Here is a 24,047-nt window from a genome sequence, read left to right on the forward strand (position 1 = left end):
TCCAGAAAGTCTAATGTCAAATCATAAATTCCAAAACCAAAAAAAAAAAGATCCCAAACTGCATCATTTTTAGTCACTTTATTTATGAAATTTCAATCTGCAGACCATCTCTAGGTCACTTTTTTTCTGGTAGAATTTCAGTTTGAATCCCTGAGGAGGGACAGGTTTTTAACAAAGTGAATACAGGAGATGGACAGCGTGGAGGATTTTTGGGTTCTTTCCAGAAATGTGTCCAAAATGGCACCTATAATATTTCCTTATGATCTGCTGGAGCACTATTTCACTTGTGTCACTGGTCCTTTAACAACTTTAAGCCTCTAAAGGAGATATTGTATAAAAAGTGTGATCTTTTACGATTTAAATGTCTCGTGCACTTGACTGGTATATCTTAAAAAGGCAGTGTCCTTATGTCCCTTAGTTACACCACTGTTAGAAAGACACAATCATCTTTGAGCATGAACAAGGTTTTAATTTATCGTTTCACAATGAGCAGTACAGTTGATGCAGATTTCTGTACCATATAAATCTGTCTTTTTAGGCTAAGCAACAGGTTTTTCGACCCTCTGCTCTGCCTGGTCAACAGAACATCCATCATGATGATGTTTTAAAAATCTGCACACGCATCCACCCATAGGCATGTAATCTAACTGTCCTGCGCCTGCATGCTGCCACATATACGGTTACATACAGTCCTCCGTTGGAAGATTATAATGGGACTTCCCTTCACAGTCGTTCATACTAAAGACAGACCCTCCTGGAAGTTCCCTTAAGACACAAGTGAAGCCTTTGTATTGTTCCACGTAACATTATCTCTGCTCTGTCTTGAGACCAGCCAAGGCCATGAAGTGCTTACTGTGGAGACTAGGCCAGGCTAAGGGTCAGGGAGTCAGAGCGCTGTGTGTGGTCCTTAGAAAGTCACGTGTATTTATGTGTTTATGTGTGTGTGTGTGTGTGTGTGCGTGTGTGTGCGCGCGCGCGCAAGTTTTTTTTTGTTGTGTGTGTTCAATGCATGTGCAGTGTGTGGGTGATGGGGCTTAGTCACAGGGCTAAACACAGCAGCCCACACCACCACAATGGAACAGCACAAGCTCATCAGACTCTAAACATCGCGCAGTTCACAATGTGCAGGCTTTTTTACCCGTGTGTTTATTTAAACAGGGAATGCCAGCGAGCGTCAGCGGGAGACCACGTAGAGCTGTGTCACTTTGCAGATATGTTTGTGGTGACAGAATATTCCTAGATAATGTTAGATTAAGTATGAGACTGTGCTTTAAGCTTGCTACAAGTGTGTGTGTTTGATTTCCTCATCAGGAAACAGTACAAGAGGGTCCTGTCCAGCGTCGTCACCATCCAGAAGAACTACCGCGCTCACTTTTGGAGACGTGTCTTCCTGCGCCTGCGCTTCGCCACCATCGTCCTGCAGAAACACCACAGAGGCCAGCTGGCCCGCTCCCTCTATCGCCAGCTCAAAGACGAGAAGAAGAAGCGAGAGGAGGCGGAGGAGCGCAAGAGGAGAGAAGAGGAAGAGGAGAGGAGGCGAGTAGAAGAGGAGAGGAAGAGGATGGAGGAGAGGAGGCAACGGGAGGAGGAGGAGGAGAGGAGAAAGAAGGAGGAGGAGGAGGAGAACCAGAGGCTGCAGGCTAAAGAACTGAAGAGGAAGGCAGAAGAGGAGGAGTCGATGAGGAAGGAGAAGCAGAAATTAGCGGCAAAGGGGGAGAAGACAAGGTATACTGTCTTTTATTTTGGTGATTTACAAAAGATGTGTTTATTAGTATCACAATATTTAATTATTTCTTTAAATGCTCTTCATGTAATGACTAATGCATTAATATTTCGTCTTCAGGAACTCGCTGGTGAATGGAGCTTGTCAAAAGGTAATTTCCCTTCTTGTGTACAAAAAAAAATGAACTCACATCCAATAAAAGATGAGCTGTGAATGCAGTTGTATGAAGAACTTAATTTAGCTCTTATTCACTCGTCTGGTCCACAGAAGGAGCTGTCCCAGACTCTGTCCTCCAGCCACTCCTCTGAGGAGGAGAGCCGTCAGATGGAGGAGATCCTGCGGCTCGAGAGGGAGATCGAGCGGCTGCAGAAGCAGCAGGAAGACGGCGTGTCCCTCCTCGGAGACGTCTCCCATGAGGAGCTGCGCCAGATGAGGGATGCTGAGATCTACAGACTGGAGAAGGAGGCTTCCCGTGTGGCCACTGAGTTCCTGGAGCTGCTGGACTTTGGTGGTTTAGAGCCATCCCTTTCAAGTGAGGAGAACCTTCATGACCCAACGGAGTCTACTGCTCCTCTGGCTGAGGAGGAGGTAGACGAGGGTTTCCACGCTGAGGACGAGTGCATTCCTTTACCTGACTTCCCTCCTCCAGCTGTGGTTCCTCTGGACAAGGAAGTTTTCCAAAGTATTCCCCCTCCTCCGCCTGCGTTTGCAGAAGGACTAGTGGTCTCTCCCTCTTCAGCCTCCTCTCCTGCCCCGAGAAAGCTAACCACAGTCACCCCTAATGGACTGGGTCATGCCCCTGTTCTCCCAGACTCCCAAACCCTTCACCCTTCTTCTCCTTCCTTGGTCACCAGTGGAGAAAGGGAGCCAAGGACGAGCAGCAAGGGATCAGGCTTGGAGCCTGCGAACGAGGAGCCGTCCCCCACAAACCTGCCAGACACGGAGTCAGACTATGACCAGGAGGAGTTTGAGGAGGTTCACGGGAGCTCAGGCGCTAGCACTAATGATGGCCATATCACAGACGAGGAGGTGCTGCGAAAGTCCTCCTGCACCCAACACAGCCTGGACTCCTTTAGAGGCAGCTCAGACTCGGTGAGAAATAACAAGCTGAGAGTCATTATTGTCAAATGCTGTCGAGTTGTTGCAAAATGTGCAAAGCTTTGCATTCTCATGATATAATCCAAATCAGTAGGTGTGTGGAGCAAAATCTGAGGTCCACTGGAAGTAGAACTAGTAAATTTGAGAGGAAATCCCCTAAATGAACTAGTTAAAAAAGCAACCTTCTTTGCCTTGAGGTTCACCTAAAAATTGCATCACTGACTTTTTCCTTTCCATGTCAGATCCAACTCAAGCCATTGTTCGCACATACACTGACACACACCTAGATTTCCTCTGTGTTTGTTATACTTCCCACACATTTCCTCAAGACAGGCACTCCTGAACTGCATACTCAATTGCAGTATGCATTTGTGCAAGCCTGGATCTTATCAAAAGGCTTAGCTCATGTCAGAATCACAGTGAAAAACTGCTGGAATTATTTGTTTTGGCTGGTGAGCATGCGAATCTGTTCGCAGATACTGCAAGTCAAGCAGAGTGCAGGCCGAACACTGTCGGATCAGCAAAATGTCATAGGGAAAGAAGGATGGTGTGTGTGTTGGCATGCGTAAGAGTGTGTGTGTGTGTGTGTGTGTGTGTGTGTGTGTGTGTGTGTGTGTGTGTGTGTGTGTGTGGTACCAGTTTTCAGGGTGATTGACAACATAATGGCAACAAGGTCAGACAGATTTTCGGCACTGAAACTGCAAAACGAGGACTTTGTCTTCTCTTGACCTGCTGTTCTCTGAAAATGAAAAACAAAAACCACTACCTCTTTTTTTTTAATTTTCTTACCAAGTGTTACAATATATAAATATATGTCCGACTTGTTGCTTATTTAAATTGCTTCTAAATTCACCTACTTTTTTATGTGTTTTATTATTTTTTACCTTGAAAATGGCTGCCAAATGTTCTTATGATGGACCATCTTAAAATGCTGGTGTCTTTGTTGCAGTTCATTGACAGCGATGAGGACAACGATGGCTATGTGGACACAGATGAGGAAGTTTCTAATGGCAGAGTGAATCTGCTGAACGGCAGCGGGCCCCCATACTTCCACGGCTACCTCTACATGAAGAGTGAGTCGCTGAGCCAAATCTCTGCACAGTCGGCACGCCGATGATTTATGCACAGCTGAACACAGCTTGTGTTTCAATCTTTTTCAGTTTTTGAAATGTCTGGCAGATTTTCTTTGTTTCTTGCTCGTCTGCTTTCTCTGTGACAGTTCTAGTAGTGCTTATACCGTGTATTATCCTTCTTTGATTTTGATTAATGTCCTTTATTGAGGTAGGTTTGTATGTGCTGTATGTCTTCTATCCCGTGGATGCTTGTATGTGTGTGTAGATGTCTGTGAAAACATGTATGGGTGTCGATAAGGTGACTTAAAACTGTATAATTTGTATGTCTCTTGTCATGGTGACATCTGATATGAAACAACATAAATCATATCTGCGGCGCTCCCTCTCCCAGGCGGTCTGATGATCCCATGGCGGCGGCGCTGGTGTGTGCTCAAAGACGAGACCTTCATGTGGTACCGGGCAAAGCAGGACTCCCTTAAGTCTGGCTGGCTTTACAAGAAAGGAGGAGGAATGTCCACTTTGTCTCGGCGCAACTGGAAGATGCGCTGGTTCGTTCTGCGTGAGTCGAAGCTCATGTATTTCGAGAATGACAGCGAAGAGAAGCTGAAAGGAACCATCGACGTCCGCACAGCCAAGTAAGACTCTTGTTCTCAGTTTGAGGGGTTTTAAATATATCTCTATTTATTTTATTCAGTTATTTTTAGGTTCTTAGATTTGATTAAATTCATTTTTTCCTTGAGACAAACAGAGCAAATATATGTTCCACTAATTATTGGTTTGCTCTGGGTCTGTAGGGAGATTGTGGACAATCATGAGAAGGAAAATGCACTGAATATTGTAACTGAGGAGAGGACCTACCACATCTACGCAGAGTCCCCTGAAGATGCCAGGTACGTTATGTCCACATAATCTATCAAACTAACTGCTGCTGTTCTGTAAATAGTGTTTTACTTTGTCATTAAGTCACTCTAAAAGTGATGTGTGGAAATAAAGTTCCCCCTTGTGGTTGCCAGTGGAAGTTCATGGTGTTATTTTTGATTACATGTTGGCTGACCTCTACTTTCTGAACTCCCTCTGACCCATTCAGTGGTTGGTTCAATGTGCTGAGTCGGGTCCACAGCGCCAGCCCGGAGCAGCTCATGGAGATGCACCATGAACAGGCCAACCCAAAGAATGCAGTGGTTAGTGCTGTTTTACCTCTCTCCTGCCTGGGCCCCAGCCTCAGCTCCATACTCCAGCAGCAGTGAAGAAGCCTGTAACTGAATTGGATCTGGGTCATAAAGTGATTTAAGCTGACGAGGCGAATTGCACACACTGATGTGTTCATTGTTCATTTTTTGGACATTAAAAGAATGAAAGTTAGTTAACAGCATTTAAAGATGTTAAAATTGTAACTGCAACGGTGCATATTTTTGAACATAATATGAAAGGGGTCGTTCATTGTAAACTTTCAGTGAATTATTACCTGAACCTGCAGCTCCTCTCAACGTTTCAGAGCTCTATTATGACTCTCAGCTCATCGTTTATCTTTCTGGCCTCCAACCTTCCTGTTGTGTTTCACTCTCATTGCTCTTAATAGGAGACAAACACTGTTAGCAACTAGCTGGTGAACATAGTGGAATATTAAAAAGACGCATATTTCCATTCACACCTTATTTCTCTTTCCAGGGCACACTAGATGTGGGCTTGATTGATTCTGTCTGTGCATCCGACAACCCAGACAGGTGAGGGAAGACTGATAAACCCAACCCGTTTGATTAAAAAATGTTTTTAAACTACAGTCTGTGGTCTGACGACATGTACATGGAAGAAAAAAAATACGCTTGTGTGATGTTTTCTGTTTCCAGACCAAACTCGTTCGTGATCATCACGGTTAACCGAGTGATCCACTGCAACACGGACACTCCTGAGGAGATGCACCACTGGATCGGCATGCTACAGAAATCTAAAGGAGACGCCAGGGTTGACGGACAGGAGTTCCTAGTCAGAGGTCAGTGGGTGGAGACACGCACTCTGAGCTTTGTACAGCTGATTTTTAATTGATTTATGCATTTGTATTGATACAGCCCTAATTCGCTCCATAATTGTCTGATAGCCTGAAGGTTGAAAATAGTTAAAAAGAAAATACAATAAATGAAAAAAGAGAAATGTAATTCAGCCTTATAATACTATTTTCTCCTTTTTTTTTATCATCACAGGCTGGCTTCATAAAGAGATTAAGTCAGGAGCCAAAAGCACTTCTCTGAAGCTGAAGAAGCGCTGGTTTGTTCTCACCAGTAACTCTCTGGACTATTACAAGTCACCTGAGCGCAGCGCCTCTAAACTGGGAACTCTGGTCCTCAACAGCCTCTGCTCTGTGGTGCAGCCTGACGAGAAAGTCTTCAAGGACACTGGTCAGTAAAACATCATTCGCAGTCATCTATCCATGCTTGACGGGAGATAAGTTCATAGTTTTAAGCTTCTGTCTTGTAAAAATTTTTACAACAACTCCTGTGTGTGGGTCATTCACCGTTTGTATATTACACCACTTCTTACCTGCTATTTTTTTTTTTTCACAATTTACCTCTTACGGTTTACTTTTGCAGGGAGAAATATTTCGGATTGTCTCAAGGAATTGATCTTGTATGTAACAACCTTCTTTCCTTTTCATCCAGGTTACTGGAATATAATTGTCCATGGGCGTAAACACTCGTATCGGCTTTACATCAAAATGCTGAATGAAGCCATGCGCTGGGCGAATGCCATACAGGGAGCAATAGATAGTAAAGTTCCCATCGAAACACCGACACAGCAACTCATCAGGGACATCAAGGTATTAAAGCACTCACTGGACTGTTTGTTCCTGCTTACTGATAACTGCTGTGTCATTGTATGTCTGATATTTAATGTTGCATGCGTCTCATCAAATGTGCATAACATTTCATTAGCATATGGACATTGATATTATTACTTCAATTCTTTTCAGTCATGCAAACCTTTGGCAGGAACACACACGGTAGTAAAGTGAGGTACTTGTACTCACTGCCTGTGTGCTGTGATCTTTTTTTTTTAAGTCTGGGTTTTTCCTGCTTCAAAACACTTGTTTATCTTTTTCTTACAGTGCATACAGCCATTCCCTTGATTTGCTGCAGTGATCATTAATATTGCTGCTCTCTTATTTTCTTATCAGACTCACTGAAATATAAAATTTCCCCCATTTATAGTTAAAAAAAAAAAGCTGTCTTGATAAAGAAATAATGACTAGAGACTAAGGGTAAGATCACAAATCGGATCTCCTCTGTGTCCAGGAGAGCAGTCTGAATGTGGAGGCTGTGGAGCAGACGTACTGGAGGAACCCCATCCTAAGATATACCCAGCATCCTCTGCACTCCCCTCTTCTACCTCTGCCTTATGGAGACGTCAGCATCCACTGTGAGTGCTCTGCAGCTACTATTAGCAAACAGTTTCCATTGATAAATTTACTTGCTTGGGGTACTAGACTAGAAGTACTCAGCTTAGAAGTATCGATCGGTTTTATGTTGTAACATGTACGTTTATACATGCATTATTATTTTTCTTCCTCAAGTAACAGAATCTGCTTGAATATTTACTTTAAGAAATAAAAGAAATATGTCTTTTTTTACAAAGATGAGAAGGTTTCCAGTGTAATATACTTCCATGTCGGACAATGTGGATGTACATTAAATGCATGTGAGAAGACTACAACTAAAAACTAAAAGTCCCTGAAAGATTTCTAACAAAGTAATTTGAAATTTAAAAAATACATTTGGGATGAAATAAGTAGTTACTTACAGTAGAGCAAATAATTAGATAAAGCACCTAGTTTGACAATGAATTTGACCTCTCTCTATCTCTCTTAGTGCAAAAGGAAAAGGGTTATACCAGCTTGCAGGATGAGGCGGTGAAGATTTTCAACTCACTGCAGGAGATGGAGGCTGTCTCAGACCCTGTGCCAATCATCCAGGGAATCCTGCAGACCTGTCAAGACCTGAGGTCATTACGGGATGAGGTTTACTGTCAGCTCATCAAACAAACCAATCACGTCCCGCACCCCAACAGTCCTGCCAACCGTGCTCACTGGCATCTCTTGACCTGCATGAGCTGCACCTTCCTGCCCAGCCGAGGCATCCTACGCTACCTCAAGTTCCACCTGAAAAGGTACGGGCCTCTTTTGGACCGGGGCGTTTAATCATTAACAATCCAGTAATAAATGATTAACAGCTGGTTGAAACTTTTTGTTCTTGGGTCCGTGTTTTTTTTTCAGGATTAAGGAGCTATTCCCTGGCACAGAAATCGAAATGTTTGCCCATTTCGTTGGTGAGTCTCTGAAGAAGACCAAGAGCAGGGAGTTTGTTCCTTCTCAAGAGGAAATCATGGCACTGCTTACCAGACAGGAAATGACCACAACAGTCTACTGTCACGGAGGAGGCTCCTGCAAGATCTCCATTAACTCACACACCACCGCTGGAGAGGTAAGCACGCTGTAGTCATCACTACATAGACTTTTTTTTAAATGTTCCTCTGCAAGCCATCTCTGTGATTATTTGATATTTACTTTTACTCCAGTTCTTTGTTTTAGGAGCCATGCTAATAGATACTAAACATTATGGTTCTTTGTCCAGGTGGTGGAGAAACTAATCCGGGGTCTGGCTATGGAGGACAGCAGGAACATGTTTGCTCTCTTTGAGCACAACAACACTATTGACAAAGCTGTGGAAAGCAGAATCCTTGTGGCTGATGTTTTGGCTAAATTTGAAAGGTATGTCATAAAACACGGGTTATTTTATACCGGATCATGTGTTTTATTATAGTTTTTTAATCTGTGTTTAGTTGTGATACATAGGAATTCGAAATTTGTGTTCGGGACATGATCACGATGAGAAGATTTTGAAGTAATATAAGACAAAAACTGAGGTGACATTTATGGTTTTCCTCCCCAGACTGGCCGGCAGTGAGGAAGCTCAGGATGAAGGCCAATGGAGACTGTATTTCAAGCTCTACTGTTTCTTGGATGTTGAAAGCATGCCGAAGGAGGGAGTGGAGTTTGCGTTCATGTTTGAGCAGGTGTGCTTACCTGATCATGTTCCATTTTTATTGAGAGTATTTTAATTAAATATACAGTTGGTGTTAATTTTTAGTTGTTTTACTCCTCCCTCAGGCCCATGAGAGTTTGACCCGGGGCCACTTCCCCGCGCGTGAAGAAACCCTGCAGCACCTCGCTGCTCTTCGCCTGCAGTTCCTCTATGGAGACAGAGCACGGGTCACATGGAGCCTGGAAAATGTCTACCCTGTAGGCCGCCTGCGCAGTCGCATCCTGCAGTTCACCAAAGTAGGTGGAGCCTCGGGGTCCGGCCAAACTCTGGAGCGTCGGAGGACGAGCTTCCTGGATGGGACGCTGCGTCGGGGGCTGAAGACGGGATCGATGAAGAAGCAGCGCATGGAGGAGGAGCAGATGTTGGAGATGTGGGTGAAGGAGGAGATGTCTGCCACCAGGGCGAGCATCCTGGAGAAGTGGTCCCGCCTCACAGGTCTGGACCAGCACCAGGCCATGCTCAAATACATGACCATCATCAAGGAGTGGCCTGGATATGGATCCACACTGTTTGATGTTGAGGTAAGTTTACCGAGTCTTTAATCCTTACATGCCAATGTGGCCAATATTAGGGCTGAATATCCCCAGACGTCCCACAATATAATATTATCACGATTATATGGCGATTGTAAACATCTTGCGATATGTTGAGTAGTGGGATAACGTATATTGGGATTTATTACCTTTTTAAGCTGTAAAGGAAAACTTTGTCATCATCTGTTTTATCCAATAAAGGTTTCAGTCTCTTCATCTTACTTTAATCATTTTTATTGATCCAGTACGGATCTCTGTTTCACAAAATATGAAGAATTCATATACAAGTACCTCACTGTGTGGAACTCGGCAATCATTTTTATGTCAGGTACTGCAACATTATTTGCTCTGGAGCTGAAAACCCGAGTTGGCTGGCTGTTAACTGAAATACATCATTTTATAAAGATACTAATGAGGACACTGTTTCAGGTGGATCAGTCATGTTTGACCTGATGTCTGATGAGAGTACTGTGTGCGTGTCTTTACAGTGCAAAGAAGGAGGCTTCCCACATGATCTCTGGTTGAGTGTGAGCGCTGAGAACGTGTCTGTCTACAAAAGAGGGGAGCCGAAGCCTCTGGAGACTTTCCCATACGAGCACATCATCTTCTTTGGTGCTCCGCAGCCCTGCACCTACAAGATCACGGTGGATGAGAGAGAAATGTTCTTTGAAACACCACAGGTGCAAACTCTTATCTTATCTTTTAATGAATTTTGTGTGCGTTTGTAAGAGGAAGCTTTGCTATTAGTAGAAGTTTAAAAAAAAAAAAAGACTTTGTTGTGAATGTTTTCCCTCAGAGGTTACGACTAATGGAGTGATATAACTGCCCTCACATTTGGGGGTGAACAGCGTCAGCGGTTTTATCGGTTCTTTAGTTGTAAATACAAAATACCGGAGTGTTTTTTTGGTTTTTCTCTTAATTTGTATATATTCCTGTATTTGTTTCTTTTACAAAAGCAGCTTTGCTGACTATGTTTTCATTGACAGGTTGGAGAAATCACAAAGATCATGAAAGCCTACATAAACATGATTGTGAAGAAGCGCTGCAGTGTGAAGTCTGTGTCCAGTTATGGAACCAACTGGATCAGGTGATTTTGTTTTGGGGACGGGACACAATATGTACTCGGCTACTATACACCTGACAAATAACAAGCATGGAGAGAAGATGTAGAGATGAGAAGATGAACAAAGTAGCTCAGCAGAGATTTCATCGCAGCGTTTTTTGAGTAGCTATGTAGCAACACGGACAATCTCCATCCAGAAAGCTTCCTTTCTATAGAGACACAGAAATGTTCATTCTTTACTGCTTATGGCAAATGTGGCAACGTTCAAGCATCTGCATCTTTACAGTTGTCCCGGCTGTTGCTTCCCTCATTGCAGTCTCCAAACACGTTACTTGCTCTCATTTGTTACACTGGTCATTGCTCATGTTACTTGAAAAGTAATTCAGGTATCTTTTTGTGGATTTTATTTTAAAGTCCGGAGAAAGTTGACAGAGCTTGCATGCTCTTTTTCCCCGAGAAGCTTGCATCACAATTTGAACCACATTTCCATTCAAACTTTGACTTTTTCATTTCCAAAATGTTAAATGTCTTTCAAACCTACATCTCAGAAAACTTCTATGAATTTGTTGCAATGGTAAACACACACTGACTGAGTAACCACCTTTATTTGGGTGGTTCTTGTATAAAATATTGCGGCCCATTGAAATGAATGTTTTCCTAAATGGAGGTTCCCTCAGGTTACTGTGTAAAATAACTGTCCCCCTCCCTGGTGAGATTAGCTCACCTTCTTGCCTTATCTAAGTATTGTAGCTAATATGAAGTGTATATGTGGCCTTGCAGGAGAAGAATTTTACAGGGTGAGTGGTAGTTTCCACAAAAGCACATCCCTAACTTAAAAAAAAAGAAAATTCTCCTCTTATAAGTTAAAGAAATGCAGAAAGCAAAGAAATTCAATGTGAATAACCTCTGCATCACTTGAGATGCAAGGTCTATTATCACTGAAATCAAGTATCTTCTCAAAAGAAATTGATAAAATCAGTCATAATATTTGTGCTTCTATCTTCGAGGAAGTGCTGAGCTGATTTAATGTATGAGCTGAGTGTATGTTGTTGAAAGAGCCAAACCTGATGTTCAAGGATGTGTTTTAAAGTGCAAGCATGAGAACCCCTTTTCAGTGCGTCTGTGGCTAAAGAATGAGGTTTTTTTTAGTGATGTCAAGTGGCCATGTGAGGGTGGGGTATTTATTTATTGAAGTATCGATGTATTGGGAGAATAAGCTCTGAGAAGTGAACAGTGTGCTTTAAATGTAATGCAGTTTTGTTAGAACTTTGTCATTTGTGCATTCAGGGACACAAATTTTTACAAGATGTAGAAACAGACGAGCTCGTCATGGCTTTCTATTGATTTTTTTTTCCATTTTGTGCCCTGTTTCTGAGCATTTGTCACTGCTGAAATAACTGTGTCCCCGTCAGCACCCAATGTGCTCAGTTCCTGTTACTAACCAGAGGATATTTCCTCTCGGGCCACTGTAAATGAACACAAAAGAATCAAGCCTATGCCAACCACCCTACAGTGTAGTTGATTGATAGGAATAATATGATCTCAACATAATGAGCTTAGTATTTACCTCACATTACATCACTGTCTTCCATTGCTCTCAAATCATACTCACTTAGGCGCTCTGGTCAGCTGCCGGCGGCCGAACCAGGGACTGATCTAGCCATCGATGATGACTGTATTTCTGAGATTTCTGATTGTTTTGAAGAAGAAAAATCAGAAAATGTTTTATATCAGAATTTAAAGATGCTTTAATAAATTATTGTATTTCAAAAGGTGCTTCTTGTCTCATCTTCTACCCTAAATTTAACTAACAAAGTAGTACCATTGCAGCACAGTACACTCAGCCAGTTTAGTTGAGTTGCATGTCTCTATGCAACATGAACACATCATTACAAAATGCATCATATAGAGACTGTCAATGCCAATTATATTGTGGTTGAAACAACAAAGCTGGAATTTGGTTAAGTGCTCATATGTACTTGCAATGGCTGACCAATTGTTTTGTAGATAAAATGAAAAAACAAACAATGACATCAATGATTTCTAAGTTGTGCCACGGATTATTCTAAACCCATAGAATGATTTATTGCATCTGAAGTCACTGTCACAGGTCCCAAACATCAATGGTGCATCAACACGGGTGATGTTGCCTGCATGATCAAACCTCTACTCAAGCCTTAAACCATAACTGCATCAACGCCTGCAACCCCTTGCAACAACTATATAATGTTAATAAAATATTCACTTGTGATTTGGAAGTCATTTAGAAATTGTGGCTATAATCATCCATCAGCCCTGCTTTTAAAGATGTCCTTCCTTTCTGATAAGCTGTCAGCAAAAGTTCTGCCAGAAGGACATTAAGCCCCCCCCCAAAATAAGGTTTTTTAAAATAGTCTGGCTGTAAAAGCCTGCAGGTGTAAAAGTTATTAAACTGTTAATAAATATTTTTTTCCAGATGTGTAAGTGGTCCAATGGTCTTTTGAAGGAGTCTGTCAATTCAAGCACAGGCCAAAAAGACAAAATAATGTGTAATGCTGAAAGAGGCTACAAATAAGAGATTTTTCACATCTTGCCAACCTTAAAAGCTGTCCTATAAAAATGTCCTTTCTTTAATAGTTCTTTCATAACAGAGAATATTGAGTAGAAACTAACAAATTCGGGATAGTATTTGTCTGTAGTTGTGTGCTGATATCTTTTTAAAACTTTACACCAGTATATCATCTTTGGGGTTTCACATTCATACTATAATCCAGGGGTCTTCAATATTTTTCAGGCCAAGGACCCCCAAACTGATAGAGAGATGTAGCAGGGACTCCCTACTATATATATATTGTATAAAATAGTGTTTTATATTAAACTGGAGGAGTGCAGGAGGCTTGGAGGGACATGTCCAGGCTAGTCTCATGCTGTGAGTGACCAGGTGCACAGCTTGAGAGAGCTCCTGTGTGTCGCTGAATGTGTGCATTTCTAACTGAAAGATAACATCTTCTGCCTCCATTTATCCATTCAATACAATATGTTGGATTCATGTTAATGTGTATTTAAAGAAATTGAAATTTGTGAAAAAAAAAAAAAATTGAAAAAGAAAAATGGTCTAATCAACCACAAATTTCACGGACCCCTGCAGTACCTGCGCGGAGCCCCTAGGGGTCGCGGACCCCCTGTTGAAGACCTCTGCTATAATCCATACATGAACAGATATACAAAAAAAATGACTAAATTAACAATAAAGTTTACACATCTTATATCTCCTTCCCTCTCTCGCTCATCAAACCCCATGGTTAGTGCATGTCAAAGGTTCACGTAGTATAAAATAGACAATATATCAACAGACATTTTAAAAGATCATACAAGTGAAGAGTTTGCTGTCACGAGTGTGTCCTCTCAGGCCCCCAGCACTTCCTGTTTAAGACTGTTGATCCAAGAAGTCAGCTATTTTAAGAACAAAAAAACCCCCAAAAAACACACACAAGTTGTTCATTCAAAATATACTAAGTATTAAAAGAAAGAGTGTTCGTTATGCAAAGTGGCACATTTCAGATTGATGACTTCTGACTTTCCTACTGAGCTATAAAGTTTTACTTTAGGCTATAAAAGTTCGTCCCTATATTTTCTGTTAATCTGAATTTGCAAAGTGAACAATGTTATAAAATAAAGCAATACATACTATATATTGTTTACAGTGAAGTCAAATGATCAGTAAACAAGTAGAGTGCATGGTTAGTTTCTATATCCGTGGCTTAGGTTTGTATGTGCATTTTCTGGCAATAAAACATTGTTTCCTGTAAGATGTTCCACTCTGCAGCTTTTTAATAACACCAGTGTCAGAAGACAATGACGTCACCACCTCGTAAATCGAGGTCCAGCCTTTGACTCCACAAATCTTTTCTCTGTGCAGTCGCGGGTTTTGCCTCGTATCACCATGTCCAGGGTTCACGGAGCGTCCGGCTCCGTTTTTGCCTTCATTTTCTGCGGTATCGTTTTAGCGGCAGAGGCGCAGGCACCGACTCCTTCTCCTGCTCCAAGTAAGTTTCTCATCTTTTTTTTATTTTTTTATTTTTTTAATTTTTAGCTGCTGTGCTTTGTTCTGTTCTGCCAGAGTCTGGTCAGGAGGCTGTCACATGACATCAGAAAAATGGATTCATAGTAGTGGTAGAAGCAAAGCTAATCCTCTCGATTCTCTCTTGTTAGTTTCTGAAAGGACATTTTGTTGTATTCCACAGTAAACAAACTTCTCCCTATTCTTTGAAGTGTCTGCCGTAAAGTCTGTTGTTTCAAATATAATTCCTCTAATGGTTTGTCGTTGTGGGCAGAAAGTTAAACCCTAAGATTTGATTTGATTTGATTTCCTTTATACACCCAAACATTTATGTTCCAGTTCCTTGTGCCTTGAGATCCAACACCAGTTGTGATGAATGCCTGCAGAATGTGTCAGTAAGTGTCCTACAATTAAGTATACATGTATCTCCGTACTTATTCCAGCTGTGTTAGTGAGGTATTGCCATGAGCACCAAAGATAAGAGGGTCACCGTAGTATTTGTGGCTGTATTTGTTGCAGTGTTTGTGGTGCAGCCCAACCAACCAATGCCTTGACTACCCAGTGAGGAACATCCTGCCCCCCAGCAGTCTTTGTCCACTGAGTGATGCACGATGGGGGCTATGTTGGGGTAAGACCGCAGTGAGAGAGTGGCAAAGTGGCAACTATTATGGCCATTCATTAATTATTCAAAATGCCTAAAATTCTCTCGTTTTAGCTTCTCAGATGTGATGACTTTGTGCTTTTCTACTTGATCATAAACTGAATATGCAGGTTTGGATTGTGAGTTTAATCTGAAGATGTCACTTACAGCTGTAGGAACTTGCGAAGAGCATTTATCACTTTTCTTCTGAGATTTTGAAAGGTCAAATAATGAATCCATGGAAAAAATAATTCAGCAAAGTAATCAGCAATGAAAGTTCATATAACACAAGCCTTTCCTGAGATGAAGAAACTCTTAGTTGTGTAATAGTCATCAGATCTAATACTGACATAATCACTAAGTTTGATGCATATTCTCCACAGACCAACTTCTAAATGGGTCAAATGTCTTTCACTCATAACTTCTAACAGGATCTGCACCACAAAGTAGTTCGTCAGAGGGAAATCATCACTGAGTTTATGTAATAGTGGGATTTGTGCCTGAAAGGCTCATGATTAGGTGACTTTTGACCTTTTCTCTGTATCCGGCTTTGATTCCCAGTCAACTTCCTGATATTGATCATCACGATGTCAGTGCTGGCGGGCATCATCGTCATTGCCATCCTGGTTTGCTGCTTCTGCTGCTGCAAGTGTGAAAGAATTGGGTAAGCGCGAAGTCACATAAAGCACTTGCTGTGAAATCGGGTTCAACATGGAAGCGGGAGGAGGAGGGGAACACAATGGGTTGTTATTCTGTACGGCCAGGCTGATACCGCTATCTCCAAAGGCCTGCCAGAATTTGTGGCTGCAGTTAAGCTTTGACAATAACTTTCATTTTTCTATTTAAGCTATGCTCCAGCCTTCTCTAATAATGTTCATTTTGGAAGATCATTTTAAAAAGGGCTTTTGTGTGAAGTGGGGCAAAGCTAAAAGCAAAGCACATCCCACTCCAGCAAACAGAATGACATTCTCTCTTTTGTTGTTTATATTTCAGTATAAGTTTAATTCACAAAAACATATATAAATATGATTCATTATTATAATAATATCTAAATACATGTCCTTATAGCAACAAGAAAGAAGATGCAAAGGTGCAGCGACAAACCCGAGCGAGGAAGTCCCGTCAGAAAGCAAGGTGAATGGCTGTTGAGAAGGTGTCTGATGAGCCAATTTAACCATTTACCCAGATAAATAAATATACTACAAATGTTTGACAGTTCTCATAAGTATGTCGATTATTTATCAAGTATGTATTGTGTTGGCCTGGATTAACAACAAACAAGATATTTGATTATACACAGCACATACCATTTGCTGAATTAAAATGTGACATTGTGGTCAATTCCATGAACATATGAAAGCAGTACTTTGTGTTGATCTCAGCCATAATTCAAACGCTGTAGGCGTGAGTGCTGCCAGTGTTCTCTGTTGTCTAACAATTTGTCTTTGTTTCCTCCGGTCAGGAGAACAGAAATACAATTGAGGCATGATGAAATCAGGCAGAAATATGGTGAGACACGTTTCTTGTTTGTGTGGTTTATGTGGGTTAATACACGCAAATCTGGACTGTCTAAGAGAGTTGTTTTGACGATGAAGAGTTTACATGCAGTAATCAATCAGCAGCAAAATTAATAACAAATTTCATGAAATTGGGACGAGGGCAAAATATAATTAAAAAGATAAAATAAAGACAATTAAATCTGAGCAGATGAATTAAGGCAACAACATAAAAAAAAAGTTGACATAAACTAAGAGAAGCCAATGAAAAACAAAACTAAGCAAATATGATCCACTGGTGCCATCTAGTGGAGGAACAATACACTGTTCTTACCTGATAAACGAGAATTCAATTCCAAATCTTTTCACCTCTGTGATTTTTGGATTAGGAGGAGGATTTTGGAAGTATGTTATTTGCTTTTGACCCACAAAGGTCGTTATATATTGATCTGAGTGCCGATATTCAGCTCTACAACCGTGCACCCATTATGGCTCTAGATTTGTGAGTTGTGCGGGCTATTTGTCTTTATATTTAACCCACAAATGTTCCGTTGTATGCATTCATCAAAACACAGCTCATCTGAATTATTTATATTCCTATTTCTTCCCGAATTGTTTATTGATTTCATGATTTGTTCTGTGTTATTTTCAGGTATGGCAAAGGAAAATCCATACGCCCGTATGGATGATCATTAAGGAGAATCTCAGCGAGGATTCTTTTAAATGATCTTGTTGATGCCAGTAACTTTGAGAGGCTGCCTACGAGTAGCTTTTAATAAACTGTGATGATCCGGATTGATTTCAATGTGACAGTGTTTCCAAAACACCTTCTTTAAAGAAGGTTCCTTTTTATAAATAAGCAAGGCTTTCTTCTGTCATGCTAGATTAATATTTCTTATGCCTTTATGAATTTAAACATTAATTAGAAGACTTGTTTAGCTAACATGGTTTTCTGTCCACAGAGGAAACTAGATGTGAGGACAAACCTGTCAAAACATGTTGTACAACATTCTGGTATCATTTTGTGCAAAATTTAGTACTGTAAAATTTCCAGTCCAGAACTGGTTAGTCTCTGTGGGGCTTTTTAGAGCAGTTTCACATTTGTAATGCAATAGGAATACACATTATTTTACAGTCATTCATGTCCGAAGAGGAACCTAATTTGTCTACTGTAAAAAGTTCATGTAACATACTTTTACTTTTTTACAGTTTTAGCTTTTGATAAATATCAGAATTAGTTTCATAAATGTATTGGATAAAAGGCATGTGTGTTCTTGAACTACATGTGAATCATCTGCTTTTTGTGCAGCCATTAAAAAAAATTGTGACCATAAATTTCAAAAATAAATAAATGAAAATGTTTTCCTTTTCTTTAATTTAGTTGTGACTTATTTTTTGCAATATAACAAAAACATCATCTTATAATTGTCACTCAATCTCCAAATTCGCAACCAATTTTCCCACCACAACTTAAAACAAGGAAAGTATACATGCCAGCCAAACTACAAAAGTCTTTGGACTTTTTTGTAACAAAAAAAAAGGAAAAACGGTGAAACCTTGCAATGAAATCACAATCATCGCTGTGCTTCCACCTCTTCCTTGCACTCAGCTTTTTGCTTTTAAAGTACACACGCCTGTGGAAGTACTTTTCTGGCCTATTCACGTATCACACATGACATTTTATCATATGAAACTATACAGGCCTACCTTTCCTTAATCTGTCTCCCAATCCTGGAGAGCGGGGCCATGCATCTCTCAGTTCCTGAGACTAATATGCAGCTCAGTCATTATTGCCTTCTGGCTTAGCCTTTCAATGACCATGAAAAACATCATACAGCAGTCTTCTGCACATCTGTAACGTTCACAATACCACTCGAACCTACTTAAAGAATTGTTGGATTTCATGGCACATTTACATGGCATTAAGAGCCTATTTTTCCAACACATCTGCAGCTGTAATGATACAAAATGTTGACATTATTTTATTAACCATACCCCAAGTGAAACTTTAGGATTTCTTAATGAGAAATGATAATCCCGAGACCATCTTTGGGTAATAAGTTGAATCCCAACTAGTTATGAGAGGGTTAGTGTCTCTGACTGTTGTTCTGGTCATTTATAGAGCCCCCCCCCCGGTTCGCAAGACGTCCCCCCTTTTGTTTCACCTATCTCGCGGGAGTGCGCAAATTATCTTACGCGTTCACGCATCCGCGCTCCCGAGGAAAAGTGGAACACGTGACATTTTTGGTCGAATTACATTTTAAATTTCAGTGCGCGCTCCCGCTCCAAACGACAGAGCCGGAGGAGCTGACAGCCGTCTCAGCACTCTCAGCCGGACTCCCACGTTATTAATAAACGCCCGAGGAAGCGGCAGAATGTCCGAAGAAAAGCCGAAGGTCAGTAACCGCGTTTCTACCGCCCGGGCGTCCCGGTCCCGGTCCCGGTCAGACGAAGGGAAGACGCCGGTTGCGAGTTAGCGTTAGCATATTGTGCTAAGCTAAGCCCCGTTTGAGCGGGCGGAGAAAACAAAAGGTTTTTTTTTTTTTTTTTTTTTTCCAGTTTGCGGATATTTTTCGGCTTCAGGTGCAATTTTGCGTCTCCGGTGCGTCGACGTGATCAAATGTCCGCTGCCGCTGCTCGTCACTTCACCGCGCATTTAAACTACGTCTTCCGACGTCGACACCGGAGACTGCCAGTGAAATGAATGATTGGTGTGGTGTTTTTTTTTTTTTTTCTTCTTCTTATCATTTGCGCCATTGTGGCTTTTCTGCGCCAGTTTTTTTTTTTTTTTTCTGGACGAGCCTGCTATGCTGAAACCTTCCTCCGGGTGCTACGAAGCTCACCGAAGTTAGCCAGCCGCCTCCTCTGTTGTATTTATGGGGTCGTGTTATACCAGCGGGGCGCCGGCGTGATGTGATGACTGGTTGTTTTTGTTTTTGTTGTTGTTGTTGTTGTTGCAGGAAGGAGTGAAGACGGAGAACGACCACATCAACCTGAAGGTGGCTGGTCAGGACGGCTCGGTTGTACAGTTCAAAATAAAAAGGCACACTCCGCTCAGCAAACTCATGAAGGCGTACTGCGAAAGACAGGCAAGTTCCTCCTGACGGAGAAACCACACGACGCCTGTGGTGATTGTTGTGGTGATTGTTGTGGTGATTGTTGTTTTGTTTTGTTCTTTGTTAAGCTGCATGCAGCAACTCGGTCATTTCCTGTTTCTGTTTATTCTGTCTCTTTACAGGGATTGTCGATTCGGCAGATAAGGTTTAGGTTTGATGGACAGCCAATTAATGAAACAGACACACCGGCACAGGTTGGTAAAAAAAAAAAAAAATCATATATGATAGATATATATATCTATACATATATATATATATGTATCCCCTTTAGTCTGTCCTTGTTTTTTTGAAGATGCAAATTCGTTTTTACATCCGTGTTTTCAGTCAGTCAAAAATGTTCATATGTCCCAGCTGCATAATAAAGCGTGGTCATTCAGATATAATGCCACATTTGATTCAAAAATAATTGAGATCAAAAGTATGATAGAAGAGCTCCTGAAGTTGAAGCTCGGTATGAAATTCAGGCCAATTTATAATGCATCTAAACTTCACCAGGAAGATGACGCTCAGAGGTCCCTCCGTGCGTAATGTGGACATTTGAGGTGTATTTGTAAATGACATAAATGGTATGAGGAATTGCATACAAGTTGAATTGTCTTTTGTTGTCTTTTGTGCATAAGATTCAGACTGGTGATGTAAAAACGTCTGTCGCAGCATCACTTGTTGACGGTTAATGAGCTGATGTTTCAACTGTTCATATGCTGCCTGGTGTACGAAAATGACTTCAAACTGAATTTAATTTAAACAGTTTGTAAATTAATTTATCTACTTGCTTGCTCTAATCCAATGTGTCAGAAGTTGAGGACAGTTTGGGACTGTTAGTACGTAACGTTGAAATGCATTGGGCTCATTTGTTGTAACGAAGAAGCAACATGTCCCCTCCACCCTGTTATCCTACTCTGATATTTGCTCGTAGATCATTCCTCACAATCTACTGTCTCAGCTGGTTCTAACAATATTAGTGTTCCCCAATTGTACTGCAGGGACACGTGACCGCAACAATGCACTCACTACCTGCTGTACTTTTTTTTCTTTTATTATTATTGAATTTTTCCAGGTTGAGTATTAAAACGTTGGACACGGCTGTTTTTAAGCCTGCATTTTGTCTTACTTGGTTTAACTGTTGAGATTATTGGTGGTTTTAATTGCTGATGCATGTTATTTGAACATAACCAAACGTGCATTAAGTATGACCAGTTTGGTCTTATCAGAAAATAGATCTTATTTCCACTTTTATAGTACGGACTGAATTGCTTGGATAGGTACCAAATTTCGATACCTGAGGAGTGAGTCTAATTAATGTCAGTGGGCCGCAACAATTCACATACATAGGATCTTGTCACTATTTCAAACAAGGTAAATCTTCCATGAAACACCCTCTTTTAAAATGTGGGTACCTCTGCGCTCACGGCCTGTATGTGAGGCGCTGAAAGAGGACATCTGTATACAGAAGAGTCTACCTGTTGTATGCATGCAAGACATTTAGAGGACATCTAAACGTAAAAGCTCGGCTTCAGGGAATAAATAGCAACTTTTTTTCTTCTTTTTTTTTTAAATGAGTAACTAGAAGGAGGAAAAAAAAAAGCCAACTATATTTTGAGTACTTGATACTTTACTTGTTGCTGCTGCAGTTAGAGGGCTCGATACGAACCCAACTTTGACAAATAAAAAAATTTGCTGCAGCTTAATCATTTTTTTTTTCAAGTGTTCTTCGGTAGATTAACGTGTAAATGTGTTTGTCCTTACAGCTGGAGATGGAGGACGAGGACACTATTGATGTATTTCAGCAACAGACAGGAGGAGTCTTTTCTTAAGTGGGATGTGGACTCTTGGAAGAAAATCAAAAAATGTTTCATGTTGTATTCGTTTATGTCCGTTTTTACTTAACTTCCCCCCCCCTAGTTTGCTTGGCTAAATGTCAGACTATTCACAACAAAAAGCAGTTTTTTTTTCATTGGGAGCCACATCCAGACTTTGAGATGCAGGGTAACTTTTTTAAACATGTTTTATTCACATACATGGATGATATGAAATTGTCCAAGGCAGGGACATGGCTCAAATTAAATATGGCTTCTTATGAAAAAAAACAACAACAACTCACTGCGGTCCTGAGGTTGAGATGACCTCCTTGCATGTATCATAAATCATAAAACGCATTACATTTTTTTGTTGTCGTTTAAAGTTTGACAGATTGTAAACAGTCAAATCCAGAACGGGTTTAGCTATTTTAATTTGTGTACTTGTTAGGATTATATGAGGAACGCTGCTGGGTTAGAGCAAATGGTAATATGTCCATAGACGGAAAAGACATTTAAGACCGATTTCTCACTCTTTTCTCTTTTGTTTTTTAAAGGAATATTCAAAATAATTTGTGTCCACGCCAACAAGAGAAATGTTTGTGCTGAAAGGATCCATATGGATTGTTTACCTCAATACTGTTACCCTGAAAGCAGATTTTACTGAATGGTAAATAAAGTGTGGTAATGTTTCTGGACCAAAAAAATTTTACATGGAAAAAAAATATTTTATTTAAAAAAAAAACAAAAAAAAAAGAGAGGGCTCGGGGCGGGAGTTGGGTTGATGGATATAAAAATAGAAAGGTTACTGTAAGTTAGGGGTTCCTATTATTACACGGCAGGATAACTTATCTTCATGTGTAAATTAGTTTGACTCACTGGATGTAGAATGTTAGTGTCACTCTGCCATTGGTCGATCATTTCAATCGACGCTCTCCTCGTCCGCTATCTGTACGTTAGTATTCAAAATCCGCATCGCAGTTGGAAACGACAATCTCTGCGACTACATATTGAAAAAGACAAATTTTGACAAAGATTTGGATCCTGCGATGAGGCAAGCCTGCTTGGTTCTTTTCAGACTTTTGCAATGATTTCACCATTTTAATGCTCGTGTTTTCCTCCCCGTTTGCAAATGTTCCACCAAAACAAGTTCCCACAATACTATTATAGCACCACCCAAAATAATTGTCATTCGTTTAATGATGTAAAATAGGCAGATTTTTTTTTTGTTTTTTTTTTCAGCCAGACCGTTCTCCAGTGCTGGCACAGCGTGGTGGAGAACGGGCTGAATAAGCAAAACTATGAACTTTAAAAAAAAAACAACAACAAAAAAACAACAACCTCACCTTACCTGTCCATTTCAGTCTGTATATGTACCGAGTCATGCTGTTGCCAGGTTGAATAAATTCATAAAAAATTATACATTTTTTTTCTTTGATGCTTGTCCATTAGCAGAAGTTTTGTAATGAACATTTTTGAATAATTACACATTGACACTGGCAGATATTCCTCCATTTTTAATTACTTCTATTATTTTTGTTGTACATTATTTGTTGTCCCTATACTGTATACAATAAATATAGTTTCGTACTCAGACTCTTGAATTACGTAGTAGCTTCCATTTCTGTGAAACTGCTGTGGCGTTAATACTTAAACAACATAGGGTATAGATATTTTGAAATATTTACAACTTGTGTGTAGACAAATATGAAGTCATTAAAAGGAGAACCACCAACAGATTCATTTGTAACCTGTATGATGGTCTGATCTGTAGTTTTGTTTCATGTTACCAGACGTGCTAATAAATATTCTGGCCACTAATTTATTTTTATCGTAGGAACTCTTGGAAAGTCATTGTTTCCAGATGTTCGGTCCTTGGTACAAGATAATGATATGGTCGTTCTGGTCTCCTTTGAAAAGGGTTGTGGATCCAGAGTGGGCAATATACTTCACATACATTAGAGGGCACCATTATTCTGAGGATGAAAAGACGTGGCGCGCTCTGCTAAATCTGCATCGCCACTTGCTTCAATCGCTGAATCCTCCAGCCTTCAAATTAAAATACAAAGACACGTCTGTTGCTCCACTCCAGCCTTGTGAAGGCCATAACTTCATGATCCTCCTCCTCTTTAAAGAGAACTTGATTTCACAGATGTTACTAGACAGAACAGCCAAGTCGGCTCCCTGTGAGGCTGCTCACACAGTGGTCTGATTGTGCTGCTTTTATTTTTGGCACCTCTTTAGCATTTTATATTCCCTCTCGGAGATAATCTAAAACCAGGCATATTTCCGCAGACCTGTCAGAAATGCAGCTGTGAGGTGCCCCCTCCCCTCCCCTCCCCCCCTCCTCCTCCCCTCTCCCCCTTTCCCCTTCCGC

At 40.8% G+C, this 24,047-nt stretch overlaps 3 protein-coding genes across 3 annotated transcripts in view; all 3 read left to right on the top strand.

Moving 5' to 3' along the window:
- Positions 1-12,359, top strand: part of myo10l3 (myosin X, like 3) — a 69,702-nt gene extending 57,343 nt beyond the window's left edge. Inside the window, exons 23-41 of the mRNA XM_069154676.1 lie at positions 1,312-1,725; positions 1,844-1,874; positions 1,991-2,815; positions 3,771-3,894; positions 4,286-4,529; positions 4,689-4,784; positions 4,982-5,075; positions 5,563-5,618; positions 5,742-5,884; positions 6,093-6,287; positions 6,549-6,706; positions 7,182-7,305; positions 7,755-8,052; positions 8,159-8,366; positions 8,517-8,653; positions 8,835-8,958; positions 9,053-9,508; positions 10,009-10,200; positions 10,507-12,359. Coding sequence (XP_069010777.1) covers positions 1,312-1,725; positions 1,844-1,874; positions 1,991-2,815; positions 3,771-3,894; positions 4,286-4,529; positions 4,689-4,784; positions 4,982-5,075; positions 5,563-5,618; positions 5,742-5,884; positions 6,093-6,287; positions 6,549-6,706; positions 7,182-7,305; positions 7,755-8,052; positions 8,159-8,366; positions 8,517-8,653; positions 8,835-8,958; positions 9,053-9,508; positions 10,009-10,200; positions 10,507-10,611 — 4,024 coding nt within the window. The 3' untranslated portion in view covers positions 10,612-12,359. The remainder of the gene's footprint in view (positions 1-1,311; positions 1,726-1,843; positions 1,875-1,990; positions 2,816-3,770; positions 3,895-4,285; positions 4,530-4,688; positions 4,785-4,981; positions 5,076-5,562; positions 5,619-5,741; positions 5,885-6,092; positions 6,288-6,548; positions 6,707-7,181; positions 7,306-7,754; positions 8,053-8,158; positions 8,367-8,516; positions 8,654-8,834; positions 8,959-9,052; positions 9,509-10,008; positions 10,201-10,506) is intronic.
- A 2,124-nt stretch (positions 12,360-14,483) lies between these two features.
- pttg1ipb (PTTG1 interacting protein b) lies at positions 14,484-18,134 on the top strand. The gene is made up of 7 exons (XM_069154687.1): positions 14,484-14,608; positions 14,962-15,017; positions 15,142-15,250; positions 15,824-15,926; positions 16,331-16,396; positions 16,725-16,771; positions 17,411-18,134. Exons 1-7 carry the CDS (start codon positions 14,506-14,508, stop codon positions 17,452-17,454), a joined length of 528 nt encoding a protein of 175 aa, XP_069010788.1. The 5' UTR covers positions 14,484-14,505; the 3' UTR covers positions 17,455-18,134.
- Positions 18,135-19,044: 910 nt separating this feature from the next.
- On the top strand, positions 19,045-23,274 carry sumo3b (small ubiquitin like modifier 3b). The gene is made up of 4 exons (XM_069154678.1): positions 19,045-19,154; positions 19,719-19,847; positions 19,997-20,068; positions 21,623-23,274. The coding sequence occupies exons 1-4, from the start codon at positions 19,134-19,136 to the stop codon at positions 21,686-21,688; spliced, it is 288 nt and encodes a 95-aa protein (XP_069010779.1). The 5' UTR covers positions 19,045-19,133; the 3' UTR covers positions 21,689-23,274.
- Positions 23,275-24,047: the final 773 nt, after the last annotated feature.

This window comes from Embiotoca jacksoni, unplaced genomic scaffold (genome assembly GCF_022577435.1).
Source record: "Embiotoca jacksoni isolate LCO1_2020_lvr unplaced genomic scaffold, fEmbJac1.0.p SCAF_2, whole genome shotgun sequence".
Lineage (NCBI taxonomy): Eukaryota > Metazoa > Chordata > Actinopteri > Embiotocidae > Embiotoca > Embiotoca jacksoni.

Bases quoted from the DNA above. Each gene is read 5' to 3' on its own strand.
- sumo3b (XM_069154678.1), top strand. From the start codon at position 19,134: ATGTCCGAAGAAAAGCCGAAG. The intron at 19,155-19,718 runs GTCAGTAACCGC...TTGTTGTTGCAG, and splicing joins TGTCCGAAGAAAAGCCGAAG to GAAGGAGTGAAGACGGAGAA. The intron at 19,848-19,996 runs GCAAGTTCCTCC...GTCTCTTTACAG, and splicing joins AGGCGTACTGCGAAAGACAG to GGATTGTCGATTCGGCAGAT.
- pttg1ipb (XM_069154687.1), top strand. From the start codon at position 14,506: ATGTCCAGGGTTCACGGAGCGTCCGGCTCCGTTTTTGCCTTCATTTTC. The intron at 15,251-15,823 runs GTAAGACCGCAG...TTTGATTCCCAG, and splicing joins ACGATGGGGGCTATGTTGGG to TCAACTTCCTGATATTGATC. The intron at 16,772-17,410 runs GTGAGACACGTT...TGTTATTTTCAG, and splicing joins TGAAATCAGGCAGAAATATG to GTATGGCAAAGGAAAATCCA.